The sequence below is a fragment of the Drosophila eugracilis genome, unplaced genomic scaffold (assembly GCF_018153835.1).
Source record: "Drosophila eugracilis isolate 14026-0451.02 unplaced genomic scaffold, ASM1815383v1 contig_2152, whole genome shotgun sequence".
Taxonomy (NCBI): domain Eukaryota; kingdom Metazoa; phylum Arthropoda; class Insecta; order Diptera; family Drosophilidae; genus Drosophila; species Drosophila eugracilis.
The window spans coordinates 1,074,997-1,093,375 of NW_024573036.1; the positions used below are offsets into that span (position 1 = coordinate 1,074,997).

An 18,379-nucleotide genomic window follows, 5' to 3' on the forward strand; every position below is an offset into this window, starting at 1 on the left:
CAATCAAATTATGGTGGGCCGAAATCATAATTCAGCGGCGAACGCAGTCAGCTTGGCCCACATACTGATTTTCATATTTGCAGGGACTGCAGTTGTTTTGCTTTTAGCATGCTTTTCAAAATGTAACACAAATTTTGCATCGCCGCAGGCGAACTGTGGGATTTACATTTTCATTTTCATTTTCCGCACAGCAATGAACATTTCGCACTGCCAATATGTTGTGACAAGTTGGGGATTGCTGGCGCAATTTCATTTCAGCTGGTAAAAAATTTAATATCCGGCTTTGTGGGAATATAAATAGCATTTTCAATTCAAGTTTTAATTTAAAGCAATTAATTATATTACTTACATTTGCAAATGTCTGTCCTGGCGTCTTGAGTGAGTCAGAAATAAGTAGAACTCTCTGGGGAGCCACTGCAACTAACCAGGACAGTGGCATATGTCAATTTCCTGACTGGCTTACAAATTGTATTGCAAAAACTCTAAATTAATTGCGACGAGAGTTGGCTCTGTGTCTCTGCGGAGCAGCTTCCGGTTTCCGGTGGCCTGAAAGGATATACAACCAGCATCGGATCAATCGAACTGAATTACTAATCACATATGCCAGGACTCAATTTGATCCAATTTCAATATGCATGAGGCATATGTGAGGAGGCAGGTCTAATGACTGCATGCATTTAGGAAGCCACTTCAAAGGCCTGATTAGTCTGGGAAGGCTAATTGTTAGTCTCTTCTGGGTTCTTCCACTGCAAAAGTTCGGCGCGTCTGGAAAGTTTATTGAAAGTGATACAAAGCTTGGTCTGAGACCCAATTTATTTGCTTGATTAGAGGACGTTCTCGGGCCAATGGCTTTCTCGAGTTTAATTAGATTACCTTGCACTCGCCATTTTCCTCACAACAGCTAATTATAAAACTTTCCTCGGCCAAAACTAATACTTTCACTGGCCGCTGTTGATTGATGCCGGAGCAGTTGGAATTCCGTAATTTAAATGATGGCTTCTGCGGTGGCAAGTGCACTGGGAGCAGCTGCTCTCCGGCTTGGAAAATTGGCTGGCTGTTTTCTGGTTGCGATAGAAACAACGAAATGAAAAATATAAATACGAGTGCCCCGCCCATTTATAAGTGGCGGGTAGACATTTAGAGCACTTCGAGTGCCTCTGGGCGAACTTGGGCATTTAGACGCCATTTGCCGGGATTACCACTCTCTTATGCATCTTTAGTTTTGGGCCAAAAGTTCCCCAAAACATTTCCCTTTGACTGCAGCCATTTAGACAAAACTGTTTTCCACCCGCCCCACCCACTTCGAACCCACCACCACCAGCAGGACCTTGAGCCACTCGCACAATAAAAGTGCCAGAAATTCTGGGGGACCAGCTGGCAGTCCCATGGTTCCAGCTGTGTGATATTTCGCAGCTTGGGCCAGCATAAAAGGAGCATAAACAGATTTTATTACCCCTTTGCCCTTTTTAGAGAATGTAATCCAAATTAAGCACTGAGTACTGAGACTTATAGCAGAGTTGAGTTATTTTTGGGGCTCAGCAAAAGAACTAAAATACATAAGCCATAAACTATTCCCAAGAAAGTAATTTCATCGGTAGTCTTTAGTTTAAGATGCCTTGTTTGAGAACTATAAATAATAGATGACAGAAAGTAAACTCTTGTTTTAGAACCATTTAATAGAAAACTCCCCCTTTGTGGGCACAACAATAGGCAGTATTGTTATTGAACATAAATCCTTGATTATTTTCGGTTCGACAAATGGCTCGTGTCAATTCATCGAAGCAGACCCAAATCAATTAAATGTCCATTATGCAAATACATTTGCCGCATCCCGCTGTTATGCATATTTATGTGGCAACTGGGGAAACCGCAAGACTACCCAAAATAGAATTTTTTGGCAACCACAATGCCCGAGAGTAAACAAGTGGAGACGGGTGAAATATGGCTGGGTTGTGATTGAGGATTTCCATATTTACTCAGGACACATTCTGTGTGGGAAGCCGGTGAAGAGCTAAAAATAAACTGGGGAAAAATAGAATTAGAAGCCGGTGAAATGTTCCTGATGTCCAGCTGGAAGTTAAGTATCCAACACTTCTGGTCGCAAACTGTGAGACCAACTAAAATCTGTTGCATATTGTGGACTTAAATAATAAAAGTTTTTGGCTGGCCAGCAAACAGGATGCAATTTCATGTCACGGACTTTCGGTCGAACAGCAGCCAGACATACAACAGCGAACGTTTCACGACAGCCGCAGACAATCGAACTGAAAACCAGGGCGGCCATTCATAAGCGGAAACGCGTTGTTTGGGTGCGGTAATCCAGCGGCACCGGAAGTGAATCAAAGGATAGTTCACTTCCGGAATGCGGAGCACTCATTGTTAAACGAGAAAGTCAATAATGGCATTCTGATATATCGATTAGCAATTGTGGTATCAATATTAGGACTTGAATGCTGGGAAAATAACTTATATTTATCTCCCGATAAACTTTGACCCTTGAATCCGTACTGATTACAAATTTTGCAGTTTAGAAATCCATTGCGAAAACTACTCATTATATCTTCCCCTGAAAAATAGTTTACATTTCATCGGGGCCAAATGCCATTGAATTGAAAATGAAAGCAAATGGAACTACAAGCCAGGCAACTAGAATGCAATTGTAGAACAATTTCAGTTTTATTGTCTTACTTTCTTTGGTTTTCCTTTGTTTCCGGCTTTGTTTGTTCAACTTAAATTTCAGACATTTCCAAACGGTCCAATTAAACTCGGTGGCAAATCATTTTATGCTGCCCCCAGTCACAAGTGCTGCCATGACAAAGTCCATAAACTTAATAAATGTTTTGGTAATTCAGCGCGAAAACTTCATTATAATTTCATTTTCGCATATAGTGTCAATAAAATTTACGACATTTTGTTTGCGTTGGCTGCACAAATTAAAATTTCATTAATGGCGGGAAATAAATTATGAAGTGCACAAAATGCGCATAGTCCATTAATAATCGTATGGCGGCAAATAAGCGTTTGTCATGGCGAAGCTTCCAAAGGATACCAAAAGGATATTGACAAACCAAAATGGTTGGTCTTTCATGGGAAATCATTTGCATTTTAAAAGAGCATTTCGACTCGACAAAAAGTGTTCACAGTCTCTGTTTGGCATTTAACTTTTTAGCAGGCAAAGCAAAATCTTTGATTAAAATGCATCAACATTTTCGTACGTAAATACTGAAAGTCAACTCTTTGAGCGATTTGCATTTTAAGGGCAATTCAAATCAAAGAAACTATTTTTTCAAAAGCGAATTTTAATTGCTCAAAACACATTAATTAGAGGAGTACTTTCTTTCAGATTTCCCGGAAACGGAACCGGAACCGAAAGCAAATATAAATCTTCATGAAATGATAGAAAACAGGTTTGTGCTGACCCGCATCCGAGGTTAAGTCCGAGAATCGCTCGGCGGCGGCAAGTGCAACAAAGTGTTCAATAAATTATGCCCTTGCCATTGCTTGTGCCACAAAAGAAGTGGCTGCTGCATTGGCAACAGCAATCGATTTGTCTTGGCCGCTGCACACGTCCAACATGTCGTATGTGTAACAAGTGTTGCACATAAATTTCCAAGGTTGCCTGCGAATGGGGGCGTGCCATGCGATGTCTTGAGGCGGCCACAAAATAAATAAAATAAAAGCAAAAGTGTTTTGCCCGTAAAGTTCTGTGCACTTTTCGCAGATATCCTGGATTTGATTTATACGAAAACATGGCAAGTTTGTGATACCATTTATAAAGTTGCATAAAGCAATTTGTTTGTCTGTGGCAAAGCATTTATTTACAGCTCTGGGTTTGTTTTCAGGTACGCAGGTGTTATGTTTTTGGGTTAAAAAGTACACATTTTATACATTGAGACATTAAATAACATAAAGTAGTCGCAATGTTGCCAATTCGTTTGATTAATCAAACTGAAGCACATTTTTACAACATTTTAATGATTTTTATTAAGTTATTTCTCCTGTTACACATCAATCAAATATTATTCGGAATACATTGAATACTCTTGTTTCGATATCGAAACTTCTGCCTCCGTCAAAAAATACTTAACACACTTCCACGTACGTTGTGAATCTGAATAGGTGTCTGTATTTTTCCCATTCACACCAAAAAAGTTTTAGCTCGCCAGCATTTCTATTTGGGTCATTGGGGATTTACTGGGTCCAAAAACTTTCCATATGCTTTTGCCAGCAAAAAGAGAAGGCCCGAACTTTTCAATTGGCAGCTTAAATTTTGCAGATATTTCCGATCCACTTTAAAATTTTGCCTGCTTCTGCCAATGTTTTGCCGTCTGCCGGGATTGTTTGTATTTTAAATTGATTAAAGCAAAAGGCCAGTGACTTCCTATTAATGTGGATATATATTTGCCTGAAGTCTCAAAATGTGGATGAAAGGTGGCTACTCATTACATATAATTAAATTGAAGACCTTTGCCGAGCCAAAGAACGCTAATTGGTTTCGCTCACAGCCGAAACACACACAGATTCCCGACTGCAAGGCTCAGAGGGAAATGTTACTAAACGAATTTGCTATCTATTTGCAACATGACTGCGGGTAAAATAATGGAATTTCCCCATCCTTGCCCCGCCAGATATTTCGTAGACTGCACAAAAAGCTTGGCAAAATGCATTTCCGAGCAAAGCCCAAAAGTGTCGAAGATGCAGAAAGGCCACGGGACTTCAGACTATAGCGGCAGTAAGTCAGCCAACATTCCAAGATGTCCTTGTCTCTATAGGAGATGGGTATGTGTGTTTGTGTGGGTAACTGTATAACTCTGTAAGTGTGTGCGTTTGTGTGTTTTGGCTGCAAGTAACGGCGCTTTCGAGACTTGAATTATGTCTTTGCCAGAAAATCTGTCTGTCGGCGCTGGAAACAACCTCAAAGTGATTAAAGCGAGCGGTTATGATGCAAAAATTAGAAAAGGTTTAAAGTGTTAAATTTTTTAAAAGATTGAGAAAGCAAATCCATATCGGCATTTAAAATGTCATAATAAAATGATGGATATTCAGTAATTATCATGATACATTCCACTTGTTTCCTAATTATATTGTTAATATATAAAGATAAATAACTTAAATTGATTTTTTAAACCTTTAACATCGAACTAAAATTTGAAATTTTGTTGTTTGTGTTCTTGGAAATAAAATGGATACATTAGTAAATTAATTTGTTGACGTATGGTAGAAAAAGTAATGAAAATTTGTAATTCACTTATAGATTTACTTTATACCAAAGATAGCAGGTAAAATATAGGGAGCCAACGAAAATTTCATTAACAACATTCTTCATACTTTGAGTTTTGTGGTTTGTGACTTGACTACGTGTAGAAGTGTAGAGAACAATGTAAGGTATGTGTCAAAATTGTGTAGAATGTGTATTTAGAATATATTACAAAATATTGTTTTTAAAAACCCCTTAAATATATTAACACTTTATTTTCAATAACTTTAAGCCACCCTTTATAATTTTTTACATTCTGAACTAAGTAATTGTATCACCGAAGAGCTCGTCGTATGACCGTGGTAAGGGTCACAAAGAAGGCGAGGAGCAGAAGGATCACGAAAAACCCCAGAACAGCAATGTCCCAGCCAAACTCATCGCCCTGCATATCGAAGTCCTTGAGGAACTGGTCCGCCGTCCTGTAGTAACAGAAATTCATAGCGGCATGGCACTCTAGTTCCCCGCGATCGTATCCATAGATGGCCCTCATGAGACCCTCGAAGATGTATCTAAAGAAGGACACATTGCAGATGGGACGCAGGAACCAGGAGAGCTCGTTCAGTCTGATGAAGAAGCCAGAGAATAGGAGGAATGGAATCGTGGCACTCGGCACCAGGAATATGGCCAACTGCATGGGGAACATGGATCCCGCAATCACCCCGATAAAGTGGCCAATGAACGCGGTCATCACACAAATCCCCCAACACATGGCAAATCGGTGTTGCTCCGGGGGCTGACCCGTCATAAAATACCCGATGCTGATGAACAGTGTGGGACAGGTGAGCTGCATGGGAAGATCAGCCAAAACCTTAGAGAGGTAGTAAGCTCCTAGGGAGTACCATCCATTGTAGTACTCTCGGATGAAGACAGCCGAATCCTGCATACACAGCAGGATCGAGGGCATCGCATTGCCGGCGAACACGAACAGGATCACAAAGAACAGGCAGGATACATTGGACACGATTTTGCCTGCATCGCTACCTATCTGCCAGTAGACCACGCCCAAGAGCAGGGCCACCACCACATGCATCACCACTCGCATCTGAACTGCAACCTGAAAGAGGGAAATATAACTTAAAAGATCTCTAAAAAAAAGTTCCGTAAGCCACAACCCACCAAATCCCTCCACATGGATCGCAGGTGGCGTCGAAGCAGGACACTTAACTGAATCCAGAAGCCCACCTGCTCCTTACCACGCAAATGTGACAAGTCCTGGGCATCCTTATGGACATCAATCAGCGCTGCTGGAATAAAATTAGGACAGACAGAGAAAAGCGAAAGATAGAGCATAGAAGGGAAAAGTGCAGTAAAAGAAAAGCAAGACACGAGTGCAGGAGCGCGTGTAAGAGGTATTGTATGAGATAAACCATCCTGAGAATCCATCTGATCATCATCACTTACTCTCCTCATCCACTTGGAGCTTGACAACGTTGCTGGAGTTGCAATGAAAATTCTTGTTCTGAGTGATGAGAGAGTCACAGCGCTCCGTGGTGGAGGATTGGCTGCACACTTCCAGGGCTTTAGAAATAAAAAGAAATATTAGGTACTATATAATATATAAAGATATAACTAACCGAAATCCGCAGGATTGTAGTACTGTGGGCAGATGTGACCGGATTGAGCAAAGGTTCCCAACATTTCTCGCTGTTCGCCGGCATAGAGAACCTCCCCGTGAGCCAACACCAGGACGTCATCGAAAAGCTGAAAGAGCCGCGATCCCGGCTGATGCACCACACACACCACTATCCTGCCATCGTGGGCCAGTCTCTGCAAATGACAGATCACCTGGTAGCTGGCCACGCAATCCAGTCCACTGGTGGGTTCATCGAAGAACATAATGGGCGGATTGGTGACCAGCTCAATGCCAATGGACAGGCGCTTGTGCTCCCCACCGGATAGATTTTTAACCAGAGTCCTGCGACAGGATTGCAGCTGCAGTACGTCGATTATGTCATCTATCTGGGAATTGTGGAATTAGTTTGAACCCCCTTATATGGTATTTTTAGCACTAACAATTTTCTGTTTTTCCTGAGGAACTGTTGAACTGGGCATCTTCAGGTCAACGGAAACTCGCAAGGTCTCTTCGACGCTCAGGAGATTCAGCATCACAAAGTCTTGAGCAATATAAGCGGACATTTTCCGAAAGGTCATCATATCCCTGGGGCGACCATTCAACAGGAACTGTCCTGAAACTCCTTGGAGTCTGTTGTTAAAAGAAAAGTAAAAGAGATGAAATAAACTATAGATTTATATATATATAATTATTTATAGTTACTTGAATCCTGCTAGAGCATTGAGCAATGTGGACTTCCCGGCTCCCGAGGGACCCAGAATAGCTGTTAGACGTCCTGACTTGAAGACACCACATGCCTCGTTCAGAATGGGACTGGATCCCTTGGTGGCTCCCTTCAAACTGTAGCTTACTTGGCTAAAATGCAGCTCTACTGCCTTTTGCTTTTGGGCCAGGCCGTTAGCCTGAATTTGCACTGCGTTATCGTCCATTGGACGGCGGCAGATTGCTGTTTATGATGGAGATACCCGTGAGGCGAGTTGTTTTTATTTGATTTTTGTTTATGTGGGGGAATGAACATTAAGCCGGTCAACAAACCATCGAACCGAACTGCCGACTGCCAAATTCGTAATAAATGCAAAATAAATTTATTGCTAATCACTGGTTCATATCGAAGCTTTCACTTATCATTCGAAAAAACGCTTTGGAGGATCGCGGATAATCTTATCGCTTAGGGTTAGGTGGATTGGATCAAGGTCGTCCAACGCAACCGAACTTGTTGGACAGCGACTTGCATGGGCTCGACTGACTGCGTCTCCAAATCAATGCAGACGCACCTACTTCGCACTGATGGGATCTTGTCCGAGGTCAGGCAAGTAGGTTAAAAATCGTTCAGCGATAGAAGTTGTATATTTCTAGAGAGATAGTTAATCCGGTTATTAAAATATAAGTCAGACCCTATATGAATACAATTTAAAAATGGTTAACTCATTGGTTGATTTTAAGCGTCAGAGTTGTGAACTTTTTTTCAACTACGCCTAAAAGGCAGCAGCATTTTCTCCATCTTCGATGACCTTCTTTAGAGAGTGAAATTAACAATTGGCCGACGGCACTGGGTAATTGATACAGAGTATTCAGCGCGAAACAATGACCGCTGATAATGCACGCCCATTTACATTGCATATGTACAGTCCAAGCTGCGTAATACGATAGATGTTAGAATATATAATTGCCTTTGTTAATTTTAGATGTGGAGCAGCTGGTGCTTATCACAAATTTCAGTCTACCCGGAAATTTTGCTAATGCACCTGTAGTTAATGCAGCTGAAAAGTCCGATCTAATTATAATTAACTAATTCACACGGGCACTTTTCTTGGAAAACAGGTTTCAATAGGCCCCCAGGAATGACTGCAAATCGGGTTTGAATCCCATTCAATAACTTCAAGTTTGCATTTTTTAATGTTTATTTACATTCAAAGTGTTTTTTATAGTCATGAATTGATTTTTTATCACATTTGACAGCGACTTTGTGTTTATTTTTATTCCGATTGGCTCGCGTCAATTAAGATTTCAAGTCGTGATCACATTAACCGAGTGACGGAGGGCGAGGAGCAACAGCGATCCCCAGTAGGCGACCACTTTCTGTTGATATTCAAAACGAGACTGATTTCAATTGCTCGATAGTCGAATGCCGGCAACTGCTATTAATCGTCATACTCATCTGGCAACAAGTTTGAAGAGCACCTAAGCTGTAATAAGGTTTGGCTTAAAAATGTAGCCTACTTCTAAGCTGGAGATAAATTATATCTTGAAACCATAAGATAAATATGTATATAATTGAATATTTTATCATAGTTTTCATGGTCAATATTTAGCAATAAAACCTTGAATGAGATAAACTCGGTGAGCAAAAACAATTAAATGCCTGACAGCTTTGTGGGAAATTATTCAAATCTCTTACAATTATAAGTCAGACAGTCACTGCAGAGCACAAATAAAAGCTTAAGAATCTTAGTTCCATGGAAAAATATTTTTAATAATATTTTCAAAGTCATACTCGCAGCCGAAGCCTGAAAATCAGGCTAGTGTTTACAACTAGTCAATAAATGGTTCATTAATACAATACAAAAATACATTTGTTTATATGCTACGCTATAAAAATGATATCTATTTACAGTTATTGATCTCGGTATCCGCCGTGTGTGTATGTTTGTATGTCTGTGTATATGTGTGTGAGGGCTCTATGATCCTTTCTTTCAGATATATATCACGATTGTCTTACGCTCTACAGGCTTCTCCAATCTTTGGCACATAAGTTTCTCTCGAATAAATGCTTTAAAAGAAACCACAAATCTAAAAGTATAAACTCTAATTGTCGGCGGAATGTGGCAGGTTTCCTTAGGTCCGTCAGACCTCTTTTCTCATCTGAACAATCTAAGGCGGAAGGACATGATGTAGAACGCTAAGATGCGCAGAAAGACCAAAATGCTGAGCAGAAAGACGAGGGCGAGTGTATAGTTGGCATTGGCCATGTCCATAGTCTTGAGTATTTGGTTGGGCATCCTCAGATGGCAGTACATCTCCTCGCACTCTAACCGTTCGCGACCGTATCCAAAAATGGCCATCATGGATCCCTCCAGACTGTACTTGAGGAAGGATATGTCGAACATCCAACGCAAACAGGCCGGAGCGTCCTTCTCCATCAGAAAGAATCCACTGAACTGAAGGAACGGGCATATGAATAGGGGTCCCAAAATGGATCCCAATTTAAGGCTAAGTGCCGCTCCCACTGCTAATCCAATGCTCTGCGAGACCAGTGCCGTGACGAACACAATCAGGAAGAAGAGACCGAACCGCCAGAGTTCCAAAGGCTGTTGGGTCATCAGATAAGTGGGCACTATGAAAAGAGCACTGCAGATAATCTGGATGGGCAGGTCGGCCAGGGTAATGGCCACATAATACGCTCTCAAGGAGTACCAGCGATTAAAATGCTCCCGTGACACAATAGGAAACTCCAGAGGAACTGTAAAGGAAATAAATAAAATACATATTTTTGAAAAACATTTTCGTCACACTTACATTTCACTAGAATTCCCGAGAAGGCACAGTACATGATGAACATGATCGTGTAGAAGAGGTATCGAATGATGTTAAGCGTGTTGGCGGCATCGTTGCCGATACCAAAGTAGAGGATTCCTATTAGAAGTCCCGTGATCAGGTGAATGGCGAACCGCATCGTGGTCAGCGAGCTGTCCCGCCAAATCAACAAGAAAGTTCTCACGAGAAGAATGCTTAGCTGGCGGTAGAATGGAGTGGCGTAGATGTTCTGCCTCTTACACAGGTGGGATGGATCCAACTCTATGGCTGGCTTGGGTTTCTTCTTCTTGGGCTTACAGCAGCTTCCAGCGGACGGTCCGCCAACATCACCGCTTCCGATTCCAGCCGTTTGGCTGTCCCACACCCGGGAAGAGAGCTCATTGATGGGAGTTAATGGCTTAAAGGTACTGCTCTGTGGGAAAGGCACTGAAACTGATGAAGACATTACGGGGGCTGTCACGGGTGTGATTAATCCCGCTGCCATTAGTTGGTCTAAAAAGTAGAAACTTTATTAGTGATTTTGTGCACACTTTAAGTTGCAATCTGATTGCCTTACCAACTTTCTTCAAGGCTGCCAGTTGCGCTACTCGGGCAGACTTGCTCTGTCTGTAATCCTCGTTGCGTCCATTGTCCATCAGGGCCACCAGCTTCTCCAGCTGGTTATCCTCCTCCGTGTCATAGTCGTGAGTGGCTATTTCCATTACTATTAATTGGACAAGTGTAAATTATTTTCTTTCTCTTAAAGAGTTTTACAGTTTGAACTTACAGTAATCGGCTGGGTTGTAGGACTCCGGGCAGTGCAAATTGAGGGCTCCCAAAAAGGGCAGAAGGTTTTGGGATCCACCGGCGTAGATGCACTGGCCCTCGCCAATGGCGTACAGGTGATCGAACATGGCAAAGGTCAAGGCACTTGGCTGATGGATTGTGCAAATAACAGTTCGTCCCTCGAGGGCGAGTTTCTTGAGTAGATTAATCAACTGATTGGAGGTTGAACTATCCAAGCCACTGCGAAATATAAATTTTATATTAGTTTTCGATCATGAAAATATATGAATTAACTTACCTTGTGGGTTCGTCCAAGATCAGAACTGGTGGATTGTTCACCAGTTCCAGGGCAATGGCAAGACGCTTTCTCTGACCTCCACTGAGATTGCCAGTCCTCGTATGCCGGTTCTCATACATCCCAATGGCCTCGAGAATGCTCTTCACCCGCTCTTTTTTCTCATTAAGGGTCATGTGGGTACCGATCTTTAAGTTGGCCGCAAAATGCATAGCTTCCTTGACGGAGAGAAAGGCCTGCAGACTCGTATCCTGGCGGATGAAGGCCACATTAGGCTTGAAGGCCTTCAAATCCCGCCTATTACCATTGACTCGAAAATCACCCGTATAGCCATGTATTCTGAATTAAAATACAAAAAATTGTTAGTTTTTATGAGAAGATATTTAAAGTTGGAGGTTACATTACGTGTATCCAGACAGGATATTAAGCAATGTGCTCTTTCCTGCTCCTGAAGGTCCCACCACGGCACTTAGCTCTCCCGACTTGAAGTAACCTGTTAATCCCTTGAGCACATCTTTGGTCTCTGTAAGAATGGGATATTTTTAAATAAAATGAATAATGTTGAGAATGAATTCAAAAGTAGTTTGCTTAGAAAGCTAGCAATATAGTATCAAGAAGTCACACTACATTTATTGATGGGATTTATAACTGATTAGTGGGGCAGTTCCATAAAGTTATTTAATCAATGACAGACCTCAGTTTTCAAGAAATTCAACTTAATTTGATTACTCCCTAAGTGCCTTAAATCAAACTAGAAATCATGCAAAAGGTTTTTGAATTATAAGATTAGTTTGTAGGCTGCCTTATATGGTAGTTTTCAGAAATTATAAAAGCCAACAAGTTCAAGATATATCTATATAAAAACCCAATGGCTGCTTTATAAGTTGAGAAATATGATATTAATGTATGAGATCATAGAGTATCTTTTTCTTCTTTTATGAATTGTAACAGAAGCCTCGTTGACTTTGTATTTTGTTTATTTCCTTGCCCCACAATTGTTAATTATAGGGTGTCCCACATTCTCACAATAAATAAGCTCATACATCCCCGGCGATAAGCGAATCCCACTTCCCCGATTACTGTCGTCCAATGCTGTCTAATCACAGCTTGCACGCTTTCTGGGCTCCCAAGTCGATGGATGATAGTGCTATAAAAAGCCTTAAGTTCAATATACCAGCCGATCGTCTTTGGTGAGGGTTTCGTTTCCTTTGGCCAACTACAATGTCGTCGCCCAATTCTGGATGTCGAATGGGTCCGGTTAATCTGCCGATTAGCCCTGGCTACTGGCCAATTTAGATTTCAGGGGTCTGCTCGTCCGCTTATCAATCACTCAGCCGTCGAATCTTATCGCTGCGAGTTCTATGACCAAAATCGTTGTTAAAGTGCCTTTACGTCTTTTTCTAATGCCCCTGGGACAGATGTTGAACTAGACCATAGCCGGCCCAACAGGTGTACAATGAGCCATTTTTATTGCATTCCCGTCGCTGCGGTGGAGTTGGCCTCCTTATCAAGGTTTCGCGATGGCCTTGTACTTGGTACTGCATTTGGGAAAGGAGGATTATGAGTAACACATATCGAACACCTGCATCTGACCACCTACAATACTTTACACAACATATTACATTGGGCTTACCCATTTTACCATTTCAAGCCTTGAAACTGAAGAAGGTAACCCAAAGGTAGAATTATTGAAACGATTTCCTTATCAAATCGATTGGTAATTGCGCTGGTAATTAAAAACAATTTCGAGAATGCAACAAGTCTTATCTTTATGTTACAATTTCACTGTGACGAAAAAGTTTTACATTTTTTATATTTCGAGTTTAAAATAGTAATTATAAACAAAGTCAGTAAGTAATAAAAGTTATTCAGAAGGAAAACGAAAGTATAAACACGCACATGCCGACGGAGATCTCCGGTCATTTTAAAATGTCCATATTAAGTCGTACCGGAAACTGTCCCCAACAATTACATCTAGAGCGTGCTAATCTCTTAATAGAAAACCTCAAATCATCTGACTCATCTCAGAAGTTGATTTTAAAGTCGGGCTCTTTGTGAACGTTTTTAATGGTCTGAAACTTTTAAAAAGGAAAACCGAGAAAATTCACTTAAACGTTGCGACAATGAAGACACGCGAAGAGCAACGGAAAATCCGAGGAAACAAAGAAGAGATATTTCATTTAATGAAATTTAAGTGCCATCAATTAAAACGCTTGCGCCTTTCTCATAAAGAGAAAAATCGGCACTAACATTTTGTTCATTTGCCCACTGCTTTCTGTTCTAATATGTCTATCTAAGTGGGGTATCTATCGTGAGTTATTTTATTTTCAGTTCTCCCCAAAACATTGATAATTTTTATCACATGTCCGACTTGTGTCGTAATCAGAGTCATTACCTTACTCATATACTTCATATTCATATTTATCGATTTGCTTTCACTCTCTTCCGATTTTCAATAATCTGAAAGACATTAATGGCGAGGAATTCATGCATGTACATTTTTACTTCTTATTATCAAATGCTGGTTCTACTCGGCCACGCGATAAAGGTAGTTTGTAGATATGGAACACGAATGTTGTGGTTATGTTCCAGGCAGTATAACCAGCCTTGGTCACAGTTTTTTCATGTAAGATAGATTAGATGTATAGTACTTAACCCTAACAACCCCAATTAGTTTCAGATCGTAGCATTTAACCATGGCTAACAAAACACGAATTCCTAGAAAGCACCCCCATAATGTTTGTGAATGATTTATCGTGCTTATAATCAGCAAGAGGCACGTGTCATAATTTCCACCAGGATCATAATCAGATACTTAAATGACTCAGTCCGTGAGTCACCTGGGATACTATGATTGGGCACCTGCTCACCAAAATATCTGTTTTGGGGAATGGCTATCTATCAGAAGTGCACTAGAGTGACTCACATTTTGTAAGTCTCTTCAAATATCTACGATAAGCGTTAGTTTACAAGAGAACAGCTTATTTCATGTTTTCATGTTGTAAGCGTTCGTTCTTATCAGCATTGTTACAGTGGGATTGGCAATGGTAAACAAAAAATATAAACTTAGAAGGGCTCCCACGCTCCACGATATGCAAATAGTTTACTTAACTACATTTAGATAGATACCATTGACCTCCTTATTAGCCCTGATTTCAATTTAATTTAAAAGGGCCTTTGAACCTCGTGATTCGCTCAATCAGCATGTCAATATAGTGAATTGAAAGTGCCCCTCTAGTAACATATGTTCGAGTATGTATATCCAATAAAGGCAAATGATTTCTCTCTGATATTTTCTTTCCTGCAGAGTGGACTTTGCCTTATATTTAAATCTTAGACACGAAAATGTCAAGCAGTTGATAGTAGCCAAGTGTCCTAATCGCGAAATATACATATGTTAGCTTAACCAGCGAAGTGCGACATACAGGAAACTTTTATGAAAGCATTTTTAATGGCTTTATCTGGAGATTGATGAACCGAAACCATATCAGGTATCACGACTTTCTGAGCTGATAGCTTAAATAATTGTTGCACTATTCGCATGCTGATGGTTTTATCATTAAAATCCCATTTTTGGCAATTCATATAAAAGAGTCATTCAAGTGGCAGTGAACTGGTTAATTTTAATTGGGTTTACTGGACATTACCACTCCCGTATGTACGTACATATGTATATAGTATAGTATATAGTATATAGGCAACCCTTAATTATAATTGCCAACAATGCGTGACCGGGAGCAAAAGCAATTTGATGACCCTGGGGGAATGCTCTTTAGATGTCAGCATTTATTCAAGTAGGACTCAAAGCTTTGTCTACAGAATTTTTATAAACAAAGCGCCGCCTACTCAAAGTGTTAAAATAAACTCAATCTCTTCGTTTTTCCATCAAACAATTTAGTTGAATTTTTTTTTATAAGTAAATTCAAAGATGCATAATGTTGTTAATTTTTTCTTAAAAATGCTGATCCTTTTCAAGATCACTTTTTGTTTTATGTTTCACTTTTGATAATTCTTTCTGATATCAAATGGAAACCAAAACAAAAGAAATCAAAAACCCTCTAGGTTGCATCCCAAAAAGTGTGTGGACTCCTATTCCAATGTCAAATTTTTTTCCAAATGGTTTTGATATGATGTTTACATTGAAATTAAATAACGTATCCACATTAGAATCGAAAAGCTATCAAAACCACACATGCAGACGATTTCAAATGATATCATTTAAAGATACTTTTCTTACTATATTACAGCGAAACACACAAATGGAATACCAAATTGTGATCTTTCCCAAAAACGGTTTGTTTATAACAACTTACCCCTCTGGAAGATTCCGAATTTGGTGGTGTAGCGTATGTTCTCGAATCCTATGTTGATTTTCTTGATGGTTTTGTACTGCTCGTGGGGGAAAATGGATCCTCCGCTAGTTGCAGTACTAGTGCTGTAGCGGCTCTCGACACTATTCTGGCTCTTTTGACTCCGTTGACTTTGGTTGGCAGGTGAGGAAATGGGAGTGGCGCCCATCGGAGTTCCGTAGATGGATTCACTTGTGGAGAGCACCATGTTTTCCGTTTCTGCCAGCGGAGCATCATGGGATTTCGACTTAACATTCAAGGTCAAGTGCGGTGGTCTCTTGGAGGCCAATTTCTTGGCAGGCACGGGTGTCGTGGGGCGTGGTAGTCCTCCAGATCCGCCATGTCCTCCGGATCCACCTGACCCTCGTGTTGGCAGGTTGGTCTCCGAACTGGACTTTAAGTTCGTTAACCGAATGACATCGCCACTGGTGACATTTGGCGAGACCGCACTGGCCAAACTCCAACTGGACATGTCGTGGTTTCTATATGTTTTCTATATTCTACTATCTCTTGCCTTTCGTATAACCTTAACCTTTTTCGGTTTCACTTTTATCATTCGCTGTCTTTAGCTCGCGTTCTCCATTTAATTGCTCTTTCCTTTCGTCCGTCGTAGGCCTGTTAAATTTGAGGCGCGTCAAACAATTAGAATAAATAATATTTCGTATTTCGCGGCTGCTTAAGTGTGTGTGTGCCTTTTGCTCATTTGAATTTTAATTTCGCTCTTCGTGTCGTGTGTAAGTTCATTCGCTTTCTAGCTGTTCCCAAGGGCGTTGGGGAAGGGGGTTTGGACGGGGAGAAGTTCTATGAGACCAGCAGACAACCCATTTCATAAAATGTCGAACGGGTGGGAACAGTAGCCTGTTGCTAATCAGACCATGCCCCGAAAACACGAATAGCGCACAAACCCATGGCAGCACATGTAAAGCGAGAGAGTATTAACCAAGGGCAGGCCTAAATAACTATCTAAGGGGATTGACATATATTCCGGGCTATTACGAAAGTTATAAATAATAGAAAATGACTAATTAGGAGGTCATACCTCTGGTATTCCGAAATCCCTCTTTAATCCGCCTCTGGCATAAACAATGTTTGTTGTTATTGCCACACGTAGAGCGAGAACGAGGCAAAAGAGCTCCCAGATCACAAAGAACGTACGATGCGGGGGAGCAAAGGGGACACCAGATTATTGCGCTACAGTAAATACAATTCAGCCTATAAATATTCTACGAGGCATTATATCTCCTAATTTATTTTTAAGTAATAAACTACTTCTGTTTAAAAATATTAATCAGTTCGACTGCGTGAATCTATTTAAATATTTCTAGAAATAATAGATTACCGATTACTAAATAGTAGCATTTCAATAGGAATTTCAATTAAAAGAACTCATTCACAAATATTTTCTTATGGAACACAACACGTGATTAAAATTTAGTGTATATAATTATAATTTTATTTGAAATTTTTTCAAGCGTTTTCTGTAAACTGATATGCCCTATGTTTTGATTTTGTTGTGTAGCGCTTGCAAAATGCACTTAAAGCTTCTTCTTTACGATGCAAATCGTGTTTATTTACGTATATTTAGCACGTCGCTCTCTTTAGCCTTTGTTTTGCACAATTGAGACGCACTTTTAATCGCTCTAGGTTTCTTGCCTAATAAGAGTACTAATTTCTTGCGGTATTCTCTAAAAAGCAGCTGATATATCTTTGAGTGTATGTGTGTTGGCCTAGCCGTCGACTTATTGGGCCCTCTGCCATTCCCACACCTTTCGCGATTGGCACTACGGCATTGTTTTTGCTTTAGGCTGTCCAACTAAGTGTTTAGTATGTAGTTCTCACTAAAAAGTATATCAAGTTCTGAGGCTTTTTTTTTGCGGCTTATCAGGGGCAGGGGTGTGGGTTCGATGGGGGCGGGCAGGCCAAAGGCTAAGCCCACTAAACCACAAAATATTCTGTTCGATTGCTGAATCCAGACCGATTATCACTGTGTCAATGCAACTGATAAGCCGAGTGCAACTCGCACACGCACAAGCGTACATACGCACACACAATTACTGGGTTGAGTATTACCGCGCGTAATTATATAGATGTCTATATCTTTTGGGCAACCGAAGAGGAGCGCGATCTATTGCCGCCGTTGGCATCGAAACGAAAAATGGAAATGAATTGAATTCAGAAAAGTTGAAAAATATGAACCGAGCTGATTAGTACTCTCCCAGGGAGCGAGAGAGAGATAATAAGGGAGAGCAGGCGAGTGAGAGCTCACAATCAGCTGTCTTTGTATAGCCCCCACCAAACTACGCCCTCGTTCTAATGGGTTTGTTTATAAATCGTTGGCTTCTCTCTTAGGCGGGGGTGCTTTTATTTTCATTTATACTGTTGCTGCTCTTTTTGGGTACGTTCCACGAGGGAGGTTTTCCTCCCAACTCCTTTGTTTTCCCGCTTCTTAGTTGCATTTCGCAGTCAAACAAAGAACAGGCGAATAAACTAGTCAAACCAGTTTCGGTGATGATTATTGCACACCTTGTTACTGGCAGTCAATAAAAACTGATGTATCTATTGAGTTTATCTACTAAACACTTAAAAAACAACGTTTGATTTGTTTT

The 18,379-nt window shown here is 40.7% G+C and overlaps 1 protein-coding gene across 1 annotated transcript; it reads right to left on the reverse strand.

Annotated features, from left to right (window-relative positions):
• Positions 1-5,435: 5,435 nt before the first annotated feature.
• On the reverse strand, positions 5,436-16,388 carry LOC108111077 (ABC transporter G family member 41). Its single transcript, XM_017220408.2, has 13 exons — positions 15,738-16,388; positions 11,830-11,947; positions 11,428-11,763; positions 11,131-11,369; positions 10,921-11,067; positions 10,347-10,856; positions 9,691-10,290; positions 7,533-7,776; positions 7,271-7,460; positions 6,832-7,216; positions 6,659-6,775; positions 6,374-6,501; positions 5,436-6,311 (listed from the first exon to the last, which is right to left on the reverse strand). Exons 1-13 carry the CDS (start codon positions 16,243-16,245, stop codon positions 5,532-5,534), a joined length of 4,302 nt encoding a protein of 1,433 aa, XP_017075897.2. The 5' UTR covers positions 16,246-16,388; the 3' UTR covers positions 5,436-5,531.
• Between the last annotated feature and the right edge of the window lie 1,991 nt (positions 16,389-18,379).

Coding starts and splice junctions, on each gene's coding strand:
- LOC108111077 (XM_017220408.2), bottom strand. CDS start 16,245: ATGTCCAGTTGGAGTTTGGCCAGTGCGGTCTCGCCAAATGTCACCAGT. Junction 11,370..11,427: donor ATCTTGGACGAACCCACAAG/GTAAGTTAATTC, acceptor TATATTTCGCAG/TGGCTTGGATAGTTCAACCT. Junction 7,461..7,532: donor AATGCTCTAGCAGGATTCAA/GTAACTATAAAT, acceptor TTTTAACAACAG/ACTCCAAGGAGTTTCAGGAC.